Source organism: Phalacrocorax carbo, chromosome 6, assembly GCF_963921805.1.
Source record: "Phalacrocorax carbo chromosome 6, bPhaCar2.1, whole genome shotgun sequence".
In the NCBI taxonomy this organism is placed as follows: Eukaryota; Metazoa; Chordata; class Aves; order Suliformes; family Phalacrocoracidae; genus Phalacrocorax; species Phalacrocorax carbo.
In genome coordinates this window covers 4,097,961-4,118,151 of record NC_087518.1, presented here as the reverse complement: position 1 = coordinate 4,118,151, position 20,191 = coordinate 4,097,961, and the positions used below count along the sequence as shown (strand labels likewise).

At 43.6% G+C, this 20,191-nt stretch overlaps 1 protein-coding gene across 6 annotated transcripts in view; it reads left to right on the top strand.

Moving 5' to 3' along the window:
* CHL1 (cell adhesion molecule L1 like) overlaps positions 1-20,191 on the top strand; it is a 143,599-nt gene that overhangs the window by 98,806 nt on the left and 24,602 nt on the right. For 5 of the 6 annotated variants that reach the window (XM_064453447.1, XM_064453443.1, XM_064453444.1 and 2 more), the window contains 10 exons: positions 57-104; positions 2,033-2,153; positions 5,205-5,389; positions 11,655-11,786; positions 12,415-12,552; positions 13,230-13,341; positions 14,053-14,219; positions 15,743-15,908; positions 17,075-17,199; positions 19,971-20,072. In XM_064453447.1, the coding sequence (XP_064309517.1) occupies positions 57-104; positions 2,033-2,153; positions 5,205-5,389; positions 11,655-11,786; positions 12,415-12,552; positions 13,230-13,341; positions 14,053-14,219; positions 15,743-15,908; positions 17,075-17,199; positions 19,971-20,072 (1,296 nt within the window). The remainder of the gene's footprint in view (positions 1-56; positions 105-2,032; positions 2,154-5,204; positions 5,390-11,654; positions 11,787-12,414; positions 12,553-13,229; positions 13,342-14,052; positions 14,220-15,742; positions 15,909-17,074; positions 17,200-19,970; positions 20,073-20,191) is intronic. The other variant, XM_064453446.1, reaches the window with a different exon arrangement.

Sequence of the window (20,191 nt, the reverse complement as noted above, 5' to 3'; positions counted from 1 at the left end):
TGATTCTATATCAATTATGCATGTCTGTGTTTGGTTGTCGCTTTTATTTATTTCAGTTAAGCATGCTAATGACTCAGGCTCACCTAAAGCTGCAGTTACTAAGGGTGAGTTGAATGCGTCTGTTATTTAGCCTTTAAACTGAGAATCTACCAGCTGAGAGGAAATGCTCGGGAAAAAGGAGGGGAAAAAAACCCAACATAAAAGCCTTTTTATTGCAATGGGATGGATTTAAGTGGTCCATGGAGTACAATTTCCTCATCTTGTACTTTTTGACAGAAATCTGAAGGGTTTTTGACAAAGAGGTAGTTTTCTTAGTGGAGAAATAGCGTTCACATTTCATAATGTGATGTAAGTAAGGAGGCTGACGTCCTGGGTTTCTCGTGTTATCAGTTCGGAGCAGGAGCCGAGCTGGATGCTCCGAATCTCCCTCTGGCAGTTAAGAAGATGCTGGTGTTAGGTACCCATGGTTTGGAACCATGAATTCATGTCTAAAGGGGGCTGCGTTACTCCAGGGTGAGCTCAAGGTGTGGCTTTACAGAGCTTTCGGTGCCCTGCGTTAACCGTCCCCGTGTACCGCCGCACCTCGCGGTGGGTGGGAGGTGGTCCTCCCTGGCTGGACGATGCCCTGTCTGACACGCACTACAGCGAAGCACTTCTCATCCTGGGGATTCACGTCTTCCCTCGCTTTGTGTTCCCCTCTTTGTGGAGCAATGTCCTGCGAATATTCTGCTGAAGTTTGTGCAGGCAATGCGGATAAGTCAGAAGGCAGCTGGTGACTGTTCTTGCAATTCTCCACGCAGTTAATTTTGTTTAAAATATTTAAAAATTGTAGTCTCGGGTTTTGTATGTAGCTCCTGACTCTGATTTATTTGGTTAAATTGCTTCTGAGAGCCTCTGGTTTTTGAAATGCCCAATTTTAAACTTCTGAAAGACCTAATTTTGCTGGAGGAGCACAAAAGTTTGTGAAAAGGGGTTTTTCCTCCAGTGTTTCGGGATGGATAACTTAAAGCACTGATCAGTCCTCAAGCACTGGCCCGCAGAGGCTAAGCCTTGTGAGCAGAACAAGCGGGACTTATGCGGAGTGACAGACAATCAAAACCTGATTTTTTTTTCCCCTCAGAGAGATGTCTGAACTCCTGTCACTGCTCAGGAAGGGGGACTGCCCGCCTGTGGCAGCGGGAGGTGGAGGGCAGATGGAAAACGTGCAAGTATATCCAGAGGCACCAATGTGTTTTGCTGCAGCTCTGAGCACTTGTGACACAGATCTGTGGAGATACAAAGCAAGGGGAGGGCAAAGGGAATTAGAAAATGGTTCAGAGAGATGCATGCAGTCTTTTACCAAATCATCCGTAACTGACTATTTTTGAAGAACTAGTACCATTTGGGGACTTATTCATTACTGTGCTAATTGTTGTTATAGTGATAACCGGGTAGCCATTTAACTCTCTGCATATTTCATCATGAAACCATTGTTTGGCAGGCTGGAACAAATGGTCCGTTGAAATCAAATGCAGGTCAATCTTGTTTTATTATTTTAACAGTCTTCCTTACAAATTGTATCTCCATTACTGTAGATTTAATAATTGTAGCAGGAAGGACAATTCTGCGGGATATTCAAGTCAGGAAAGATGGGGGTTCATCTGAGATTTAAAAGATGGCAGAGAGCCAACGCAGAAGAAAAGTGCTAAGAAAGATGGTGTGGAGCAGAAGATCAGCGCCTGAGCAGACCAGTGTACCAAGGCGGGCTGCGGTGCGTGATGGAAGGGGCCAGTGCTTGGATAGCTGCGCATGAGACTGTAGGAAAAGGGGCTTCGCCGATACTGCTGCCTGTTGTTATTGCTGTCGCCATCTTCTGACTCTTATCAGGAGAAATAAGAGAGGCCAGGATTAGTCTCAAACCATATGAATAGAAAAGAAAATTTACAAATTGATGTCCAAAACCTTCTGACAGAAGTGATGTTTGTGGCATTGTTGAAGGATGAACAAGGCTCTAAGATTTCATAGCTAACTTTTATTTTATTTTATTTTTTAGCAAATTTTATCAAGGAAAGAAAACCCAAACTGCTGATCCCTCCTGAATCCGCTGGCAGTAGCTCATCAGTCACTGTCATCAAGGGAGGTGTCCTGCTACTCGAATGCATTGCTGAAGGGCTGTGAGTAATGCACAACACTGCACAAACTTAATCACTTTTTGAAATAGAGTTGATGGAAGAAAAGGCTGTGTTAAAAATTATACAACTACAAATGAATATACCTGCCTGCCCAAACAATTTTATATCGAACCTCCATGCAGAGTTTTTATATAGGATGCATGCTCCTTGCGAAGCAGCGCAGAGCTAACATGCAATATTCATGTATTTGTTATTGCTGTAGCTTATAAACAGGTAATTAAAGTCATATTGTGGTATTGATTTTTTTTTACTGTTATATTTAAAATAACTATTATGGAACTTTTTTTTGGTAGAACTATTGTTGAGATGTTGAGAAACTAAGTAACATCAGAATTCAGCTTCTGTGGTTTGGCTCACAACCTGCAATGTTTCTTTTCTAGTTTTGCCAATTCAATTTTGGTTCAGTGCTCAAAAATGATTCAGCATTTTTCCAGGTGTCAGACTTCAGGTTTTTAAAAGCAAAGCTCTTGAGCGATGTAATACAAGGTATCCATTAAGGAAATTCCCTGTTGAGCGAAGCCGGTGGTCCACCTAGCCCCGTAGCAGCGGGAGATGCTGGCTCGGGAGCACGTGTAGATCTGGCCGCTTCCTGTGATCCGTTTGCCAGCATCCAGAATTTCCATGACAAGGATGTTCCTTCCATGATCTTCTCACAGATTACAGCATGTTGAGGAACAAAATCCACAACTGTGTTAAAATACAGAGAACTGGAGTCAGCCGTGTTGGTTTGATCCTGCTAAAGCTAACAGTAACGGGCCAACTTCAAATTTAGTTCCAGTCCCATGTTTGGGCCGGTTCCTATGCACGCCTCTGGTGTGTTGTGCTGCAGGGATGTCCCGAGCTTCTTATTGCTTTTAGCATTTACGTTGGAGCACTGCTCGAGCTCTAGTCATGGATCCGGCTGTACTAAGCATGGCAGAATATCTCGACGAGGAGATGCCCAGTGTAACAGTATAGGGAAGGGTTAAAGTAGGTGGTACGGGATGGGAAATCAGGACAATTTTATTCCTTATTGTAAATAACACAGGGCAAAATAAGTGTAAGTAAGTAAAGGGGATGGCTAAATAAATGTGCAGTCCTCACGATGAAGCTGTGAATACCTCTCTCAGGCCTTGTTCCTGCTGCAGCAACTCAGACAGGCATAAGCTCCACTTTGGACTCAGTCCAGTTTTCCAGTTCTTACTATGTGCTTGTAGATGCAATAGTCTGCCCCTGAAGAGTTGCCACCAGAGAAAAAGGGAAAATGAAAACCTCTCCAGCCACTAAACCCACAATGAAAGCACAGTCACTTCTGGTTCATTTGTGATAGAGCTTTTTGTTGAACAGAGACTTAAATCATGGTCTTCTCATGCTGTATGGTAGAGCTGCAGGCCTGTGAACGCGGACTGTGGTTAGCAGATAGGTAATTCCTATTAAAGGCTGTGCAATTATACCCCCTCTATAAAATCAGAATATTTATCTGCCTGAACAAACACGTTCAGGGTATTTTGGTTTTCCGTGTGGGCTTGAAAGGGCAGTGCTCGTTTGAGCTGGCAGGATTATGCCTCTGCAGTTGGTTGCCATTTCTGAGAGAAGGTGAATTGCTTGTCTCTGTTGGATTCACTCCAAGTATCTGCAGTGAGTTTTAGTTCCCTGTTGCAACACTTCCTTGTCTAATTCACTACCCATCAAGCTAATTCGCAGGCGCGCAAACCTCCTCCACAAGTCCACAGCTATGAGCGTACAGTGTTTTCAAGGTACTTAAAAGGCAAATCATCTTGGAAATACACACATGAATTTTCATGTGCAAGAATTAATATCGTGTACAAGAAGAGAAAGTCAAAAAAGGACGCTGTTTGTTTGGGGAAAAAAAGTTTTAAAAATATTTTTATTTCACTCAAAATTTTCCAAGAAACTTTTGTTTACATTCTTTTTCAAATAAAAAGTGGGATTTTTTTAAAGTAGTCGCTTCTCAAAGAAGACTAAGTAATTCTTTGATCACAAAAAAAAATGTTTTTCACTCAAAGCCTTCAAGAATGCAACATTTAGACCAAAATAAAACAACATTTAACAATATTGTTAAAATTCCCATTTTCAGCAGAAAAATGATCAGCTTTGACGATAGCTCTGCCAATCTATCCCACCAAATGTCCACAAACCACAGAAGCGGATAGACTGAGCCAGATTTCAAGTAACTAAGATCAGGGGCAGCCAACTGCAAAATAAGGAATTAAGTACATTTCCAATCTGTCATTTTTGAAGACTTGTATTCTGAGTAATGGCAGTGTCAGGAGGGCATTGCCTCAACACAACACCACGGCAACACAGTGCCTGACTTTGGTACAAGAGCAGGGCAAGGGCTTTTGCGGGAAATAATAGGATACTTGCACGGCTGCGGTCACTGCTCGTGGAAAACCGTAATTTCATGGTACCTGGGACTTTGAGTAGCTTGTGCCCGGGCATTTTGCCACAATAACAGATGGACACAAGAGTAAGCAGATATGACACTGTGTATTTGCGTCGTGTATGGTGGCGGGGTCGCGAAGCCCAGCTGGGAATGTGCAGACAACAGTCTGTCCCGAATTTCTGTGTCAATGCCGTTTGCTTTCTGAAAATGTAAGGAGCATTTTCAGCCATCTCCAATGGCTGCCCACCTTTCTAACCAGGCAGAGCACCGAGTGAAGTCACTGTAATGAAGTCTTCACCTCCTTGTCTGTCCTCAAGTGCCCTTTCAGAGTAGGACGAAATGAGCTCCGTTCCCTCTCCCGCAGGCCGTGCCAATATGCTCGCAAGGAATGCAGCCTCATGCCATGGCCCGGTGTTGGCTGCGAAGAACCTATTTGTAGGGGCCCTTCAAATCAAGAAGCAGTATAGACTAGTTGTAGTCTATAGTATAACCCTTAGTATAGCCCCAGTGTCTTAAAAGGGCTCAAAAGACTCTGACAACTTCACCTTGCAAACCGTACGCGGCAAGTCCAGCAGCTCTGCTAGCATGAAGCGTTACAGCAGCCTGGTATTCAACTCAAAATCTTTTTTGTTTTTCTTTGCTATTAGCCCAACTCCTCATCTAAGCTGGGTCAAGGTCACTGGAAACTTGCCCAAGGACGAGCCAGAAACAGAAAATTTTGGGAAGGTGTTGAAGATAGACCAAGTGACTGCAGCCGATGAAGGAACGTACCAGTGCACGGCAAGCAACCCCATGGGGAGAGCGAGGCATGAGTTCCACGTTCACGTGGAAGGTGCTGAGTACACTTTACTAAGCTTATTGATTTTGAACAGAGAGCTGGTCAAAGGGAAGTGAACGAGGACCTTTGCTAATATCGCTCGGTGTAATGCATAAATTCATTCAAGTCTATCAATTTGTGCTAGCCAAGGACCCGCCTTATAGTTTTGGGAAGCTTGCAGAAAGTAGCTCCTTTTTAAAAAAAAAAAAGAAAGAATGCATTTTTTTTCCTGAACCATGAAGGCTCTACAAAGTGGTGAACAGGAGTATAAATACATGAGCAGATCCAGTACTCTAAAGATGTGAGTTAGTCGAGCAGAGATATTGATGAACTGTCTTTTATTAATCTGAATGTCAGATCAAAAGATCTGATTTTTCTACTTGCTTTTAAAGAGTGTGAAAATGGCTATACTGGGCCAGATCCGAGGTACATTTAGCTTCCACCAAAAGTGAATGCCTAGGGAGGACTGTAAAAATGCAGTGAGAAAACACAGTACCACCCCTCTTTCCCTTCCTTCACATGCTCCCTTGCTATCATTTTTGTATAGGGACAACCTGAGCTAAGAGTTGTTTCTATAGCCCCTGAAAAATATCATACAAACTTATGAAACAAAGTAAAAAAAATACTTTCTACTAATACTAACAGTTTAAAAAACCTGAAATATGACCCTTTTTGTCACCCCACTGAGTATCCAAGGGCTGTTCCCAACCTAGGCTGCACGCTTGGAAGGGCGACCGATACTGTATCAGCAGCATTCATAGATTGTCTTGGGCTTAGACTCGTGCGTATCACACGCTTGTGTGCAGTGGTGCATCCCTGCGCGTGAGCACACACCCGGGTCGCGTGCCTCAGCAGGGTCAGTGCTGGCTGCTTGTGCTGGACTAGCAACACGGAGAACCTGGTGTGTCTGTGTGTCCGTCTGGTCGTCGTCCATTTATGTTGCTGCTAGAAGGCGGCAGATTAACGAAGCCAGCCAAGATGCCTTCCTGACAGGCATCTTGCAGAGCGCAGATCGAGGCGCACGGTGCCTGCTCTCCCTCCCTCCTCCTTTCTCTCTTCTCCTACTCCCCGAACCCTGAAGGTGTGAGCCCTTCACACGAGGCAGGTGCAGACGCTCGCTTCCAGGAGCAAAGCAGCCCTCCGATGAGACCTAGCAGAGACGAGCAAGCCCTGCAGAAGTATCACCATCACAGCAACTCTTTCAGCAATTCTGCCCATAAATAGCTACAAAATGAGAATCCTGAAGCACAGCTGAAAAACTTGTTGAGAACATTTTCTCTTTACCGATGAAAAATGCTCCAGCCTTTGCTCTGCAGCATTAAAAAAAAATAATCATAGGCAGTATTAAACTGTCGGAGTCTGCCAACGGCTCCATTTTAGTCTGTGCTGCTTCTCACTCCATGGTCACCAGGAGACCTGACGGGAGGAAAGGTGCTTTCAGCTACCTGCTCTGTGTTTACTCATCAGCTGAGGAAAAGCCTTTTCTCCCAGTATGTGATGAATGATCCCCATTCACTTGACGTAACCTTGTGCCTTACAGTCGTCTTTCCCTTCCTGGAAGTGTGGCAGAGGGGGATACCAGGGCATGGCAAGTTTTCAGCTGCAATAAAGGGGAAGTGCTGACTCCTAGAAATCATTCCAGATGGTTTGGAGCATCTCTGCTGTAGCTGAATATTTTAACAATCTGGCTATGATTTTCTCGGCTGTAAAAATTGAATCCTTCAAAGAAACTGCAGGACCTGCGAAAACTAAAATACTGGAGGAATAACATTAATTAAGCAGTTCAGAATATTGACCCCCCTTTTTCCCCCCGTCTCTAGAGGGAGAAAAGGTTCCAGGCAAGTTGTTGTTCCTGCTCATTAACAAACAAGCACTTTAAAAGAAAAAAAAGAAATAAAAAGGAATAATCCCACTCTAGCCATTGCAAGGTAAAAAATACTTTTGCAATTGCTATCAAATTAGTTTCCCGTGTGTGTAACTAATGATGGCTACTGTCACTAGCAGGGATTCTTCCTATTAGGAGTCACCTCACATGCAGGGTATCAAGGTAAAATTGAGCCCAAACACCATCGTCTTTTAGAATTTCTAACCAGAAAATGTCACTACCATTAATCAGCGCTCGACATGTTCATCGTTCTTGCAGCAACTTCTGTGTGCGCACTCAAGGGCAGATCTTGAGTTGGTGGATGTGAGCATTAATTCCCGTTGGTTTCAGGGAGGTTATGCTGACGTGGGGCATCCTCGCACCTGACAGGCTCTTCTCAAAGGACGCGTGCAGGGAGGAGAAAATTAAACATGGAAGGAAAATTATCTCAGCTATTAACTGCCAACGATTAATCTAGTGCTGGTGTATAAATCAGGACTTTGCATTCGTTTCTGCACATTTTCGGGTATTTGAGGATCTCAAACCAATACCCCAACCTTCTAAATAACAGTCTTAATTAATGATATTTGCATGCAGCCCACTTACTAATCCTACAGTAGTCTGAGGGCAAAGATTCAGGCAATTATTACCAAGCATATGAAAATATTCAGCTAGCAAATTGCTTGACAGTTTGAGCATTTTAATCTCTCTTCGCAAGGAAAGGTGTAGCCAGGAACATTGGAATAGGCACAAAAACCCCATTGTTGTTATTAGAATGAGAGAGAATTATTAAAAAAAAAAAACAACAAACCTAAAGCGAAGCAAGCCCACAAATTGTCTTGACTTCAAATGTTTGTTTATTGTATATAATCCCCCCAACCCAATATAAAAGGTACATATAACCTTAAAATTTGTCACTATCCCAGTGCCTGATCTCATGGTACCTTGATCTTGGCTGAGGCTCCTAGACTGTGTTTAACAGAAATAATTATTACAATATAATGATTAATTATAGTAATGGTATAATAGCTAAGGGCCTTTGCAGTTAAGTCTTGTGATACTTCCATTACTCAGCTAGAGAAGAATAAAACAGATGAAATTAATGTGAGGCAGAAACATGGCTGGCTGGTTTAATCAGGCTCAACTGTAGTCCTGTGCTTCACTGGAAAGCGGCTTCAACGCGGGGGAAGCAGACCCCAAGGTGGTAACCGCGGCTGAAGCTGCTGCTGCTGCTGCCCCCAAGGTGGGAGGGATTGCCAGCCCTTGGGAAGACGTGAGGAGAATTTGAAATGATCCTGACAAATTCGGAAAATGGTCTGGAATAAAAAGGATGGGCTTCAGTAAGCACAAGTGCAAAGCAAGTCTCATTAGGCAGCACTAATTGGCTTCATAAGCACAGGATGGAAAGCGTCTGGTTAGACTAGTCTGGAGGATATACTGGATCGCAAGCTGAACAGGACTTGGAAATATTAGTCTTACAGAAAAAGCAAAGAATCATCCCAGAAAGTCTAAAGAAAAATGTTGTTGTAAGAGAGACTACTGAGGACTGATAAGGCCTCACATAATTTAACCAGTTTTACATCGTACACTTTATCAGCGCTGGGGTTAACTCCAGACAGTTCAGAAGGCAGCAAGGGTAGCCACAGAGCTCAAAAACATGGCATTTGAGGAAAAAAATTTGCTAGATACGTTTAATTTCGGAAAGAATGAATCTGGGGAATGCATACCAGCCTTCAGATGAACAGAAGTTTCTTCACAAAGTGCCCTGGGGATAACGTAAGGTGCAACAGACTGACCTTGCAGCAGGGCAGAAGTCGGTTAGTTGGTCGTGGGGAAAAGCGTAGTGCTGCCGTAGACAGCATGGGAGGCTGTGGTGAAAGTTTGGATCCATCAGGAGCATTTCAGGTGTAGATGATCCTGCTCCATTGCAGAAGGATGGACTAGATGCCCATTTTAGCTCCCTTCTATTTTTGCACCTGTCATTATATTCCCATAAAGACATAAACCTCTTAATCAGGAGCCCCACATTTAGCCCCGTATACAAGAAAGGTATATTATGCAATGAAATATCTGCCATACCGTATTGCTCACGCAGATTAATTATTTGACTGTCCAAACACTGGGCTTTGTAGTTGCCAAAAAATACGAGTATATTTTGTTATTCGTACATATTATACACTTATAAGTAGTATAGCCTATCTGCCACACAGGAAAGAGGTTCTTCAGCCTTTCTGTGAAATTACCTTTCATACTTGGCGAAAATCTCGTTGCCTGTGGTGTCGCCGCTGCGTCTCTTCCTTGGGGCAACCACAGCAAGGGAGGAAGGAAAGCAGTAGCATAATATACCTGCAGCTCACTTCCAGAGCGTATGCACGGCTGAACGCAGGAAGGGATCGATCGTGCAGTTTGTATTCAGTCAGTGCTTGGTGTCTCACCTCCTCCGATACAAGGAAATACCCTGTCTCAAGTACTGTGTTTGCGGCAGATCTAGAGGGGAAAAAAAACCCAAACAAACAAATTAATCAGGACTGTTACAGAGCTTTTCATCTCTATGCCTTTGACCTGTCCTTAGAAAAAATGTCTTTGCTGCAGGAGTGGTCAGACCCTGGCACAGGCTGCCCAGAGAGGTGGGGGAGTCGCTGTCCCCGGGGGTATTTAAAAGACGTGCAGACGTGGCACTTCAGGGCATGGTTTAGGAGACATGGTAGTGTTGGGTTGGCTGCTGGACTTGATGATCCCAGAGGTTTTTTCCAACCTTAATGAGTCCATGATTCTATGATTTTCCTGATGAAATCGTAATGTATATGAGAGGGGGAGAAGGAACAATAGCTGCAAAACCAAAATGCTCTGCTGCTTGCAAGAGCTTTTTTCCTGATGCCAAATACGAGGAAATGTAGCAAGTATGGTCACGGCACACACTGCGCTATGGGGGGGCCCCAGCCCTGCGTGAGGAAGGTGGTAGAAGAAACCTGTACCGTGTGAAGGAAATCTGAAGATGTTATAATTTTATACAAGCTTAAGTATCTTGAATTTTACTAACGTCTTTAGATGTTGTTTAACAATATCCCTTCATGAATGCTCTGCTGTGGAAGTGGTGGACTGTGTGTAGAAGCTCTCGTGTATCCAGGGGTGATTTTTTAATATATCTGCGTGAATATGAGCAATGATGCTTTGTTTTAGCATATCACACTGATGACATCTGGACATGTATTACCAGGCAACAGCTCTGTTAATCTTCAAAGCGTTTTACCGGCATTAACTAATGAATCTTCATGTTTCCCATACATTAGCTCATCTTTTTCAAATAGGGAAAGAGGCCCAGTGATCTGCCCAGCATATGCAGAAGAGGTAGTGTCAGGCCTGGAATTAAAATTTGGAAGTTTGTTGCTTCTCAGGGAGAGATAATGATGAATTCAAGGCTGTGTTTTGGATTGAGGCTGCCCACTGAAAGGTAGGCAGGCTCAGAGACCTGCATTCAGCCTGTAGAGAACAAAGCATTCATCAGATTAATTCTCCCCCCACCCTTCCATCCCTCCCCTCCCTTATGGTTGTGTTTTTCCAATGAGGTGTGGGTACCTGATGCTCAGGGGCTGATCTGCAGAGGAGAGGGTGTCCCTAGAGCTAGTCCAGTGTGGCTGGCAGTGCTGGGAAAGAAGAGAGCCCAGGGAATGCAGCAGCACACTGCTGCTCCTCTACCACCACCCTGTGGGCAACCTTTCCAGACCACTCCTCCAGGTGATGGTTCTCTCAGCCCTAGTGGTGAGAGAATATTTTTCATCATTGCTAAATACCTTACGGGTCAGCCTCTCATCGGAACACATGGTGGAAAACCAGAATACCGAAAATCACGATGCATTTCCTCAGCAGGCGTAGATGAGCAGACGGAGGAGCTGCATGCTGTCGTGGAGCTCCGCTGCATCAGCGTACTCTGCCCTCCAGCTACTCCCGGGCAAGTCGGTGGAAGCCACTTGCTCTTGCCTAGTGAGGGGGATTTGAGCTGGATGGATATTTGCATCTTGCTTGAGTTGCTGAAATAGTCTCACTTCATTTCACAGACCACAGCCTCATCTCCGGGGGTGCTGGTGAGAATACTGACCTGTTCAGGTTTACCTCCTTCCCAAGCCTCTCCCCTCCCATTTGCATTTGTTTTTCACTTGGATAAGCACTGCCCATTCCCTACACTCTCTTCCTGACACGTTTCACAAAGTCTGAAGGACAGAAATAGATGTGTGCTGATGCTAATTTTGCCTTTTGTAACATCAGTTTGTAAGAAATACAATACAGCTGCACAAAAGGCTGCTAGGAGCTGGCTGGGAACTGTTGGCAGCGTTTGCCATCTCCTGGTGGAGCATAGCAACAGCAGAGTTAGACTTGCCTCGCTGTGCACCTGATACCTGCTATGTCCCTTCTCTACAGAGCCTCCTCGGTGGATAAAGGAGCCCGAAGGTGGTGTTTACAGTGTAGGAACAAATCTTGTGCTGCTCTGCGAAGCTATTGGCAACCCAGAGCCAACCATTCAGTGGAAGCTTAATGGGATGCCCATCGATAGTAAGTGCAAGGTCCAGCATCCTCCTCGAGGCGGTGGTCGGGTGGGATGTGCCTGCGTTATGCCCAGATAGAGGGAACACACCACTCCTAAAGCACTGAGTGATGTCTGGTTTGCCATCTACTTAGACATGAGTTAATATTTATTTGCTTAATAAAGCTAACATTTAAATATGATCTTGAAGAGAGTAAGGGTGAGAGCTGCAGGGCCGTGGAGTGGCGGTACCTGTGAGTTACTGCCTCTGCCTCACCCTGTAACCCTCCCATCTTTTGGAGATCTGGGATAGCTTATGCTCGTTGAGGGCTCCTGGTCTTTGTGCTTCTGAATGAGCACAGATGGCAGCGTGGCTGGGCAGCTCAGGCCCTGCTCCCCGGTGTAGCAGTATTATTACTACCATTTTAAAAGGTCTGTGTGGGGATTTTACTGGAAATTGGTGCTCTAGAGCACTTTCTTTAGGCCACGGGACTGCTGGCAAAGGCAGTGCTCTGCAACTTGCTCCCCGGCTGTTGAGCAAGGTCCTGGTTTCACCCTGAAGGTGTGCTTTGCCTTTGACTTTCAAGCAGTAAGGGGAGACTGTGAACTCCACAGTCGTGTTGTCTCCATCTCCTGATATGGTCTGGGTCTTTCCAGGTAGGACCTTCAGAGGGAGAATCTCTGCCAGGGAGATCAGCCTCACCAACCTTCAGCTTCAGGACAGTGCTGTGTTCCAGTGTGAGGCCAGCAACAAGCACGGCACCATCCTCGCTAGCGCCAACGTGAACGTCCTCAGTGAGTAGCCTCCCAGCCGTTCCTGTCCGTGAGAAAAGACCTGACGCAGTGTCCCGTTCTGCTGATTGAATGCTTCAGAGCAGCTTGGGGATTGTGACCATGTCACTGTTCTTTTGCATTGGCCCCAGATTTTAAGAAATATATTGTCCAAACTAATGCAACAAGCCTTATCATGGCCAATATTATATGCTTAGCATAAGCGTTCCTGAGCTTTGATATATTCTTTATTCGAAAAAGTGGTTGTGGTTGGCCTCAAAACCTTTTGAATTCAAATATACCAGAACCACTGGGGACAGAATTGTGACCACAACTCTGTTTTTGAAGTAAGTGTATTGTTAATCCTTAATTTCAGTGTGATGCTCAGACTGTTCTTTGAAGAACGAGAGTGATGGGAATTTATTTAATAAAGAGGTCTCTACAGGGAGCAGAACCGGGTCTGTTTTCTCTCCTGGAGCACATTGATGTTTCATGTTCTGACATGTCCAGCAGTCAACTACTATAACCTTTGCCAGCGAAGCTTACAAGAGCTCAGTTGCTCAGTGCAACTGGTTCCAAAACGCAGTGAGATTAATTGGCTCAGCCTTTGACCTTTGCTGAAAAAGGGGCTGATGCAGGGACAGTATTTATATTCCCAGTTCTGAAATGCGGCGCTGCTCATTTTGCGTTCTCTTCTGCAGATATTGCTCCCTTAATACTGACCTCGGATGGTGAAAACTATGCCACAGTTGAGGGTTACAGCGCCTTCCTGCACTGTGAGATTTTTGCCTCGCCTGCAGCAGATATTAGATGGTAAGCCACTGAAAATGGATATTTTCATGTGAAACAAGTTCATACAGGCTCCCCAAACATTGAAAAATGTTTGTTATAATGCTAGTTATAGTTTTTATGGAGTTAAAATTAGAATTTTGTAATGAAACTGTATATAAGTATTCTGTGTTTAAATGCACTTGCAAGAACCCTGAAGAACTGGTTTATAAACAAAGGTTAATGAATGTCCTCAATACCTGCAAGAGGCGGGTGCTGGGATATCCATTAAACCAGGCCACGGTGTATATAGCCAAATCCTGCTACAGCTTCATCGGCCTTAGGTTAATGTTGGGAACTTTTTAAGTTTGGACACATTATTGAGGTGGAAACACGATGACTTACAGAGCATATTTACCTGGAAATGGTTCCATACGGTTGGAAATCACAGGATTGTCATAGCACTTGACAGGTGCCATAAAATTGCAGATGACAGCTATAGATTAAAGACTCAGCCAGACTAGCTTAAAGACCTTGCCAGATGATGTCAGTGTGGTTTTGGTTTGCAGGAAGCTTATGTGCCTTTACGATTTGCTGCACGTGGGTAAAGTGACTTGCTAACCTTGACTTGATTGCTCAGTGGCAGAGCTGAGTCCGGCTCCCAAAATTCTTCTGTCCCCTGCAATATCTGCCAACGGTGAAATACCAGTTCCTGCAGCCCTAGGAATAGCCCATAACTATTATTATCCTCTTTAGGACTAAGGATGACAGTATAGAGCCACTTTCAACATTACGCTATGAGTTAAATAAGAATGGCACCCTAGAGATCAAAGAAACAAAGAAAGAAGACTCCGGCTCGTACGCTTGCTGGGCTGCAAACTCTGTTGGAAAAAGAGCAATCACTGCTAATCTGGATATAAGAGGTAACGTCTCACTTAGGAATAGAAAGATATTTGACAGCTGCTAAGGTTTTATATTTACAAATTTTCAGTAAATAAGTAATTAATAAATGCTCAGTCGAAGACACAGATTTATTCTGTGAGGCTATAAATTCTCTGTACACTAGGACCTGAAATTGTCTCCATTTTTCTGTGCAGTTTCTCCACACTCACATATGAAGTTTACTTTCTTCCTGACACTTTCAGAAGCTGCACAAGCCACCAAAAACTTGCAGCTTACTTCCCAGATCTGTTACCTTTATTATCCTGAAAGTTTTTTCCCTCCTCCTTGCCATCAGCCCTGTAAACACTCAGAGCAGGTTCTTGGCCGGCCCTTGGGAGCGCAGAGCCCTCCCTGTGCTCATGGGCTTGGTGGGGTCCTTGCTGAGCCAGACCAGGTCCCTGCAGCTCCCACAGCCGTGGGCTTCCTCCTTCCCTGAAGCTGTTTCCCACCCGTTGATCAGAGGGTACATCCCAAACTGGCTCAATATCCGCAGCGAACGCCAAGCGCGTTGCAGCAGGGTGAGGCAGGGGATGCTGCTGGTTTGAGGGCTTTGCAGTGCGCCTTTGCCTAATTATCAACCCGGCAAACGTTTGTGAACAGAGAAGAAAGTTACTGAAATACATTTGCTCCCACATTTCAGATATGTGCCTTGTGCTCTAATTCTGTTTTAAGGGGTTTATTTGGCTGGGCAGGAGGGGTTTTTCCCTGGGAGGGGGTGATGGTAGCGGACAGCTTCTGTTGAGTGCACAGGTTAAATTGAGTGGGTTACAAATTTATGTAGGACTTAGGGCTTGCTAATAAAAAAAACCCCTTCAGTACCCTATTAGCAGAGTCCTCAAAAGGACGTTCAGATGCAGGTTTGCTGTGACAAACTTAAGAAACACTTTTTGTGTTCTATTTCCACCTACTCCCTTTGCTCTGTAAATTTTACAGTGATAATAAACTTGAAAATGTACAATGAAATTCTCACAGAGCAACATTTCACTGTAAAAAGAAATTTATCCAACTGCTTTCTTCTTATTTATTCATCTGTTTCTGCATTCAGAAGAGAGTCATTTAAAAGAACAAATTTGACTGCAATAATTTTTTTCTCACTTGACTTTAATAAGCTTGTAATTTTTCTTGGAGAGTTGCCAAAGCCTATTTCAAATGACAATTGGACATAAAAATCGTATTCAAGCTTTTTTTTTTTGTCATCAATTTCATGACAGTCTGCTAACAAGGATTTTCACCTGTGCCTTTTTTTAGTGTTTTGGGTTTTTTTTTTTCCCCTGGAGCTCTTTGGTTTGGAGTAAATAAAAAAAAGAATTTTTCAAGATAGAAAATGCAATCCTACAAATATCTATTTCAAAAACAACCATCCTTCGCTTGAAATGTTTGTATATATAACAAAAAAGACATGATCATTGCTCCTAAGGTTGATTTTTAGATATGAAGTGCTTGGTGAAAATTTGATGTAATAGTCTCTCTCTCCTAATCAAAGTGTTTTTCTGTGATCAATCAGATGCTACAAAACTTGTTGTTACTCCAAAGAACCCCCGAGTGTTGAAATCCCATTCAATTTTATTGAAATGTCAGTCTGAGTATGATTCACACTTGAAACACAGTTTTAAATTATCCTGGAGGAAAAATGGAGATAAGCTGCCAGTCAACAGCACAGAAGATGGCAGGTAAGCAGGGAAGAAACAAGAGTTTTCTTGATCTCAGCTGAATAAAGCTGTACGGTGGGGAACATGAGTTTCAATAAACGCGGGTCTTAATAGCTCAAAATGCAAATCTATGTCTGCAAGAATTCTTCGTGCGATATATGAATAGATCTGCGTTTTATATAAATATAAATGCACCTATATGAGTTTTGAGACGTGGCTGGCAAGTGATTTTGTTTTTTATTAACTCTCGCTCCATCACAGCAGAATATTGCATAAACGTTGGTTCAACTCAAGAAACCAACCTCAGCCCCAGTGCAGTCAGCTGGGGTTTTGTTTCTCCACTTCACTGGAACTATTATTTTCCTGTGTTTTATACCTCTTTAGCCGAAGCAAGTCCTTGTTATGGTAAAATGAACGTGAAACAGATTTCTGGGATTCTGCCTAAAATTGCGCAGGTTAAAAGCAATGAGTTTTCCCTACGTATGAGTTTAGGACTTGCAGGCGCAGGCTGAACGTTGCCCTACTCCTGCGTTTCCATTGACCTTAAGGGGACAGCGCTCAGCCTTTATTCCATATGAGGGGTCCCACAGAGGGCAATCAGATGTCTTTATTAATTACCACAGAAGAGAGATGGTTTCCTAAATACTGCAGTGCTGGAGAGGTTGAAGATCCTGCTGCGGCCACGTAGTGCGGGGAGGTAGCGCCAAGCAAGTGCCATGTCTGCAACAGAACCCATGCGCCTGGGTTGATGCCAGCTTCTCCTGGTGCATTGGACATCACACAAGCGGGTTGGGAATGCTCAGTTTTACTCAACCCTTTCAAAAATTGGGACATAAAGCCCATGTATTTGCCTCATTAATGAGGTGCCAGAATGCTATGTTCCAGACGCTCAGCCGATGCATATCAATGTGGCTCTTTTCAGACCGGGAGAGACATGCCAACTTCCAGCCGTGGAGGCTAAATTGCTACAAAATACAAATAATAGTGCACAGCACAGTGTATAATACAACCACAATTACGTTTTAAAGTAATAGGCCTAACGTGCAATTATGTTATTCAAAATGTCCTGGTACCAAGTTTTTTTTATGAGCAGATTTTCGGAGAACAACAGTGTCTGTCAGTCATAGGCTGATCTTACAGATTTATTTATTTCTGATTTATATGTACCTTTTTTTTTCCCCCCATAGGATAATTCTGGACAGGGATACGCTGTTCATATCAAGCGTGACACTGGAGGATCAAGGCGTTTACACGTGCGTGGCTAGCACGTCTCTGGACAGCGTCACGGCCGAATCGGAGATAATCGTTCTTGGTAAGAGGCTATTTTCCCGGTGTGCAGACAGGTCCGCGCGGCACGTAAGGCCATTGCAGCACTTTTGCTTATTAGTTTCTTTTGCCCAATTCGGTTACAGAGCCTCCATAACCCACTTTCACAGAGGCGCAATGTACCCCTCGCTCGCTAACCTCAGCTGTGTTATCCTTGCATCTCTTGGAATGGGGATGCTGACGCAAAGTTTTCAATTATATTTGATCTTTGTTACACCTAAGATGAGGCAGCCTTTTTTGCTCGGTTCAGGAGTCACCCACGGTAGCTGTAGGAGCTTGCCCAGGCTGGAAGGTGTAATAATATATTAGGAATGGCTCTGCTTCTGCTTTGAAGTCCTTGGTCAGCCCTTCACCCCACTTCACTAGAGATTTGCGCGTGAATTACTGCTTGGGCTAGGTTTTGAAGAAGAAAGATGTAAGGCCAGTGTTTAGATGTCCAACTCCTCTGAAGATCAGCGGAATTTTAGCACCTAAAAGGATTCATTAACTCTCCGAATCTCAGCATAAATTATTACCCGGTGGCAAAGAGCAAGTCCACAGCGGAGAAAAGCCTTGACCCACAGTCTGAAGCTTGACCTTGTGTGAGCATCCTTACAACCTGCCTCCCTTCCTGAGGGCCACTTGAAATTAAGGGGGTGAACTTGGGGAGCGATGTGTAGTCCTTCAAATACCCACCTCAGGGCATTGACCTATAGCTAAAATTCTGTTCTGAGGACAGTTTTGCATCATTTTAATTTAATTAAATTTTGCTTCATTTTACATTTTTATTTATTTCTGGCAGTGATTGCAACAAGAACTAAGACAATCTGACCTTCAAGATGTTGTCACACTTTAAATTAATGGTATTTTTCATTAAATAGTACATTAAAAAGGTGCTATGCACATTATTTATGGTACTGTGTTCTTTAGTGTTGTATAATTCAAAATGTTTGTAGACTATTCATTAAATTACTTATAAAAATTTCATGAAGCACTTTATTCCCTTTTAAAAAGGTGATTTGCAGAAGAGGAAGAACAGTCTTGTGCTTTTTCCCCCTTGTTTATTGCATATAAAAAAGGTCTTGGTGGATTAACAATATCTGTTATTTTCCAAATGACAAATTCAGGCTTCTTTTGCAATGAAAGGCTTGTGAGATGGCTGAAGAACTAAATATTGCTCAGATGGAGATATCAGAATATGGGCAACTAAGACCAAAAGTAATATTCACTTAGAATACTTCTATTTTTTCTATGATTAATGATCAGATAGAGGGGTGAGTATCTTTAAGATATACCATCGCCGCCTTTAAATTAATATACTGAATTTTAACACCAGATACGCTCTAAGAATAGAACAACAAACTGCCTGTAGTTTAAACTGTGCTTTCCTGATTTTTCCCAAGTGCAACAGAAATAGGGGAAAGAAATGCAAAGAAAACTAAACCAAAAAACCCAACCCAAATATAAACTTTTTAACTTTTTGATGTACCTTGAGATAAACAAGAAAACTTAGTATTGCTATTTAAAATATTCAGTACAAACACAATTTCTTTCCCAATGACAGAGGCAGTCTCGGTGGTTGAGGTAGCTGGTTTTTACTATAAGAAACGGCATCGTCAGCCAAAAGTGTAGTTGGGGCATTGGGGCAGGAGGAGGTCAAAGACCCAAAGTTATGCAATCTCATTTCCTTGGTCTGTGCATTTTTCAGATTTTGAAACACCAGCCTTATGTTTAAGGAGGGGGACTCTGTGTGTGTGACTTTGGGAGGATGAGGAGTTACCATCAGCCCCTGCAGTGAGAAACTGCTCTCTCATATCTTTTATATCAGGCCCTATACATTTCAGTTACCAAACTAATCCAATGCAATCAGGCTGCAAACTGTCAAGCCAGACAGAAGAAAGATAAACGTCTGTCAATCTGAATCTGCTAAATTTGAAAGCGTTCATTCAATTACGGGCAATTTGGTGAACAACCCGTGCCACAGATCACCGCTTCTGCCCCTGATGCTGTTGAGAAACCAGGTCATGTTGCAGACGTGTATCCCCCCTTGCCGCCTCCCAGGACTGTGGGGGGGAGCAGCCTATTTCAGTAGTGCTGATAACCTCGGCCCTGGTTAAGACGCATCCCTGACAGTGATTTCTGACAGCAGCAGGGTGGTCCTGTGCTCGGGGCTTGTGTAGTCCCGGGAGGTGCAGTGCAGTTATCGTACCAACCACCACCAAACCTGATATATTCTCCGGACAGCATTAGTTGAGTTGGCAGGTAATGAATTTTCTTGTTTCCTTTTAATATAGATCCCCATGGCTGGGATAATGAATGTTATCCTTTCACTCATACTCTAAAAGGCCAAGCTCGATAACCATCGGAGCCGAGTCACCTTCTACCACTCTGGTTTGCACCAGAGTAAATCACGGTGATGCCAATATAACTTTCTGCTAAGAGCAGTGTCAATATCTATTAATGATTAAATAGATCTTAGTGTTGATTTGCAAAGAAAAATCTGTTGCTGCAAGCACAGTAATGAGAGCGGGTGGAAATGAACTCGAGGTGGATATTGCATTTATAAGGGGGAACGCAGGGCCAGACCGTTCAGCTTGGTTTTCTCTAATAAAGAAGGATATTTAAAAGCAATTCCCATTTTCCTCATTTTGCCCACTTTGAAATCAAAAGATGCTTTATCACCTTCTCCACCGAACTTGCTATTCCAGTCTTTTGGACGATGCCAAGACAAGCAGAAATAGCTTGTCGTGCTCCTGACACGTCTTCATTATTTCTCAGATGTTCCTGATCCGCCAGAAGATCTTCGGCTCTCAGAAAATCAAAACCGAAGCGTTCGACTATCCTGGAAAGCCGGGGCCAGCCATAACAGCCCTATTAATGGTATGGAGGGTTTGAGTAGCATCATCTTGCACTGCTTAGCATTATGGCACGTCATGGCCGTTAGGAGAAACAAACCATGCTCACAGCCATACTTAAATGGGTTTTGCTATGACAGTTAA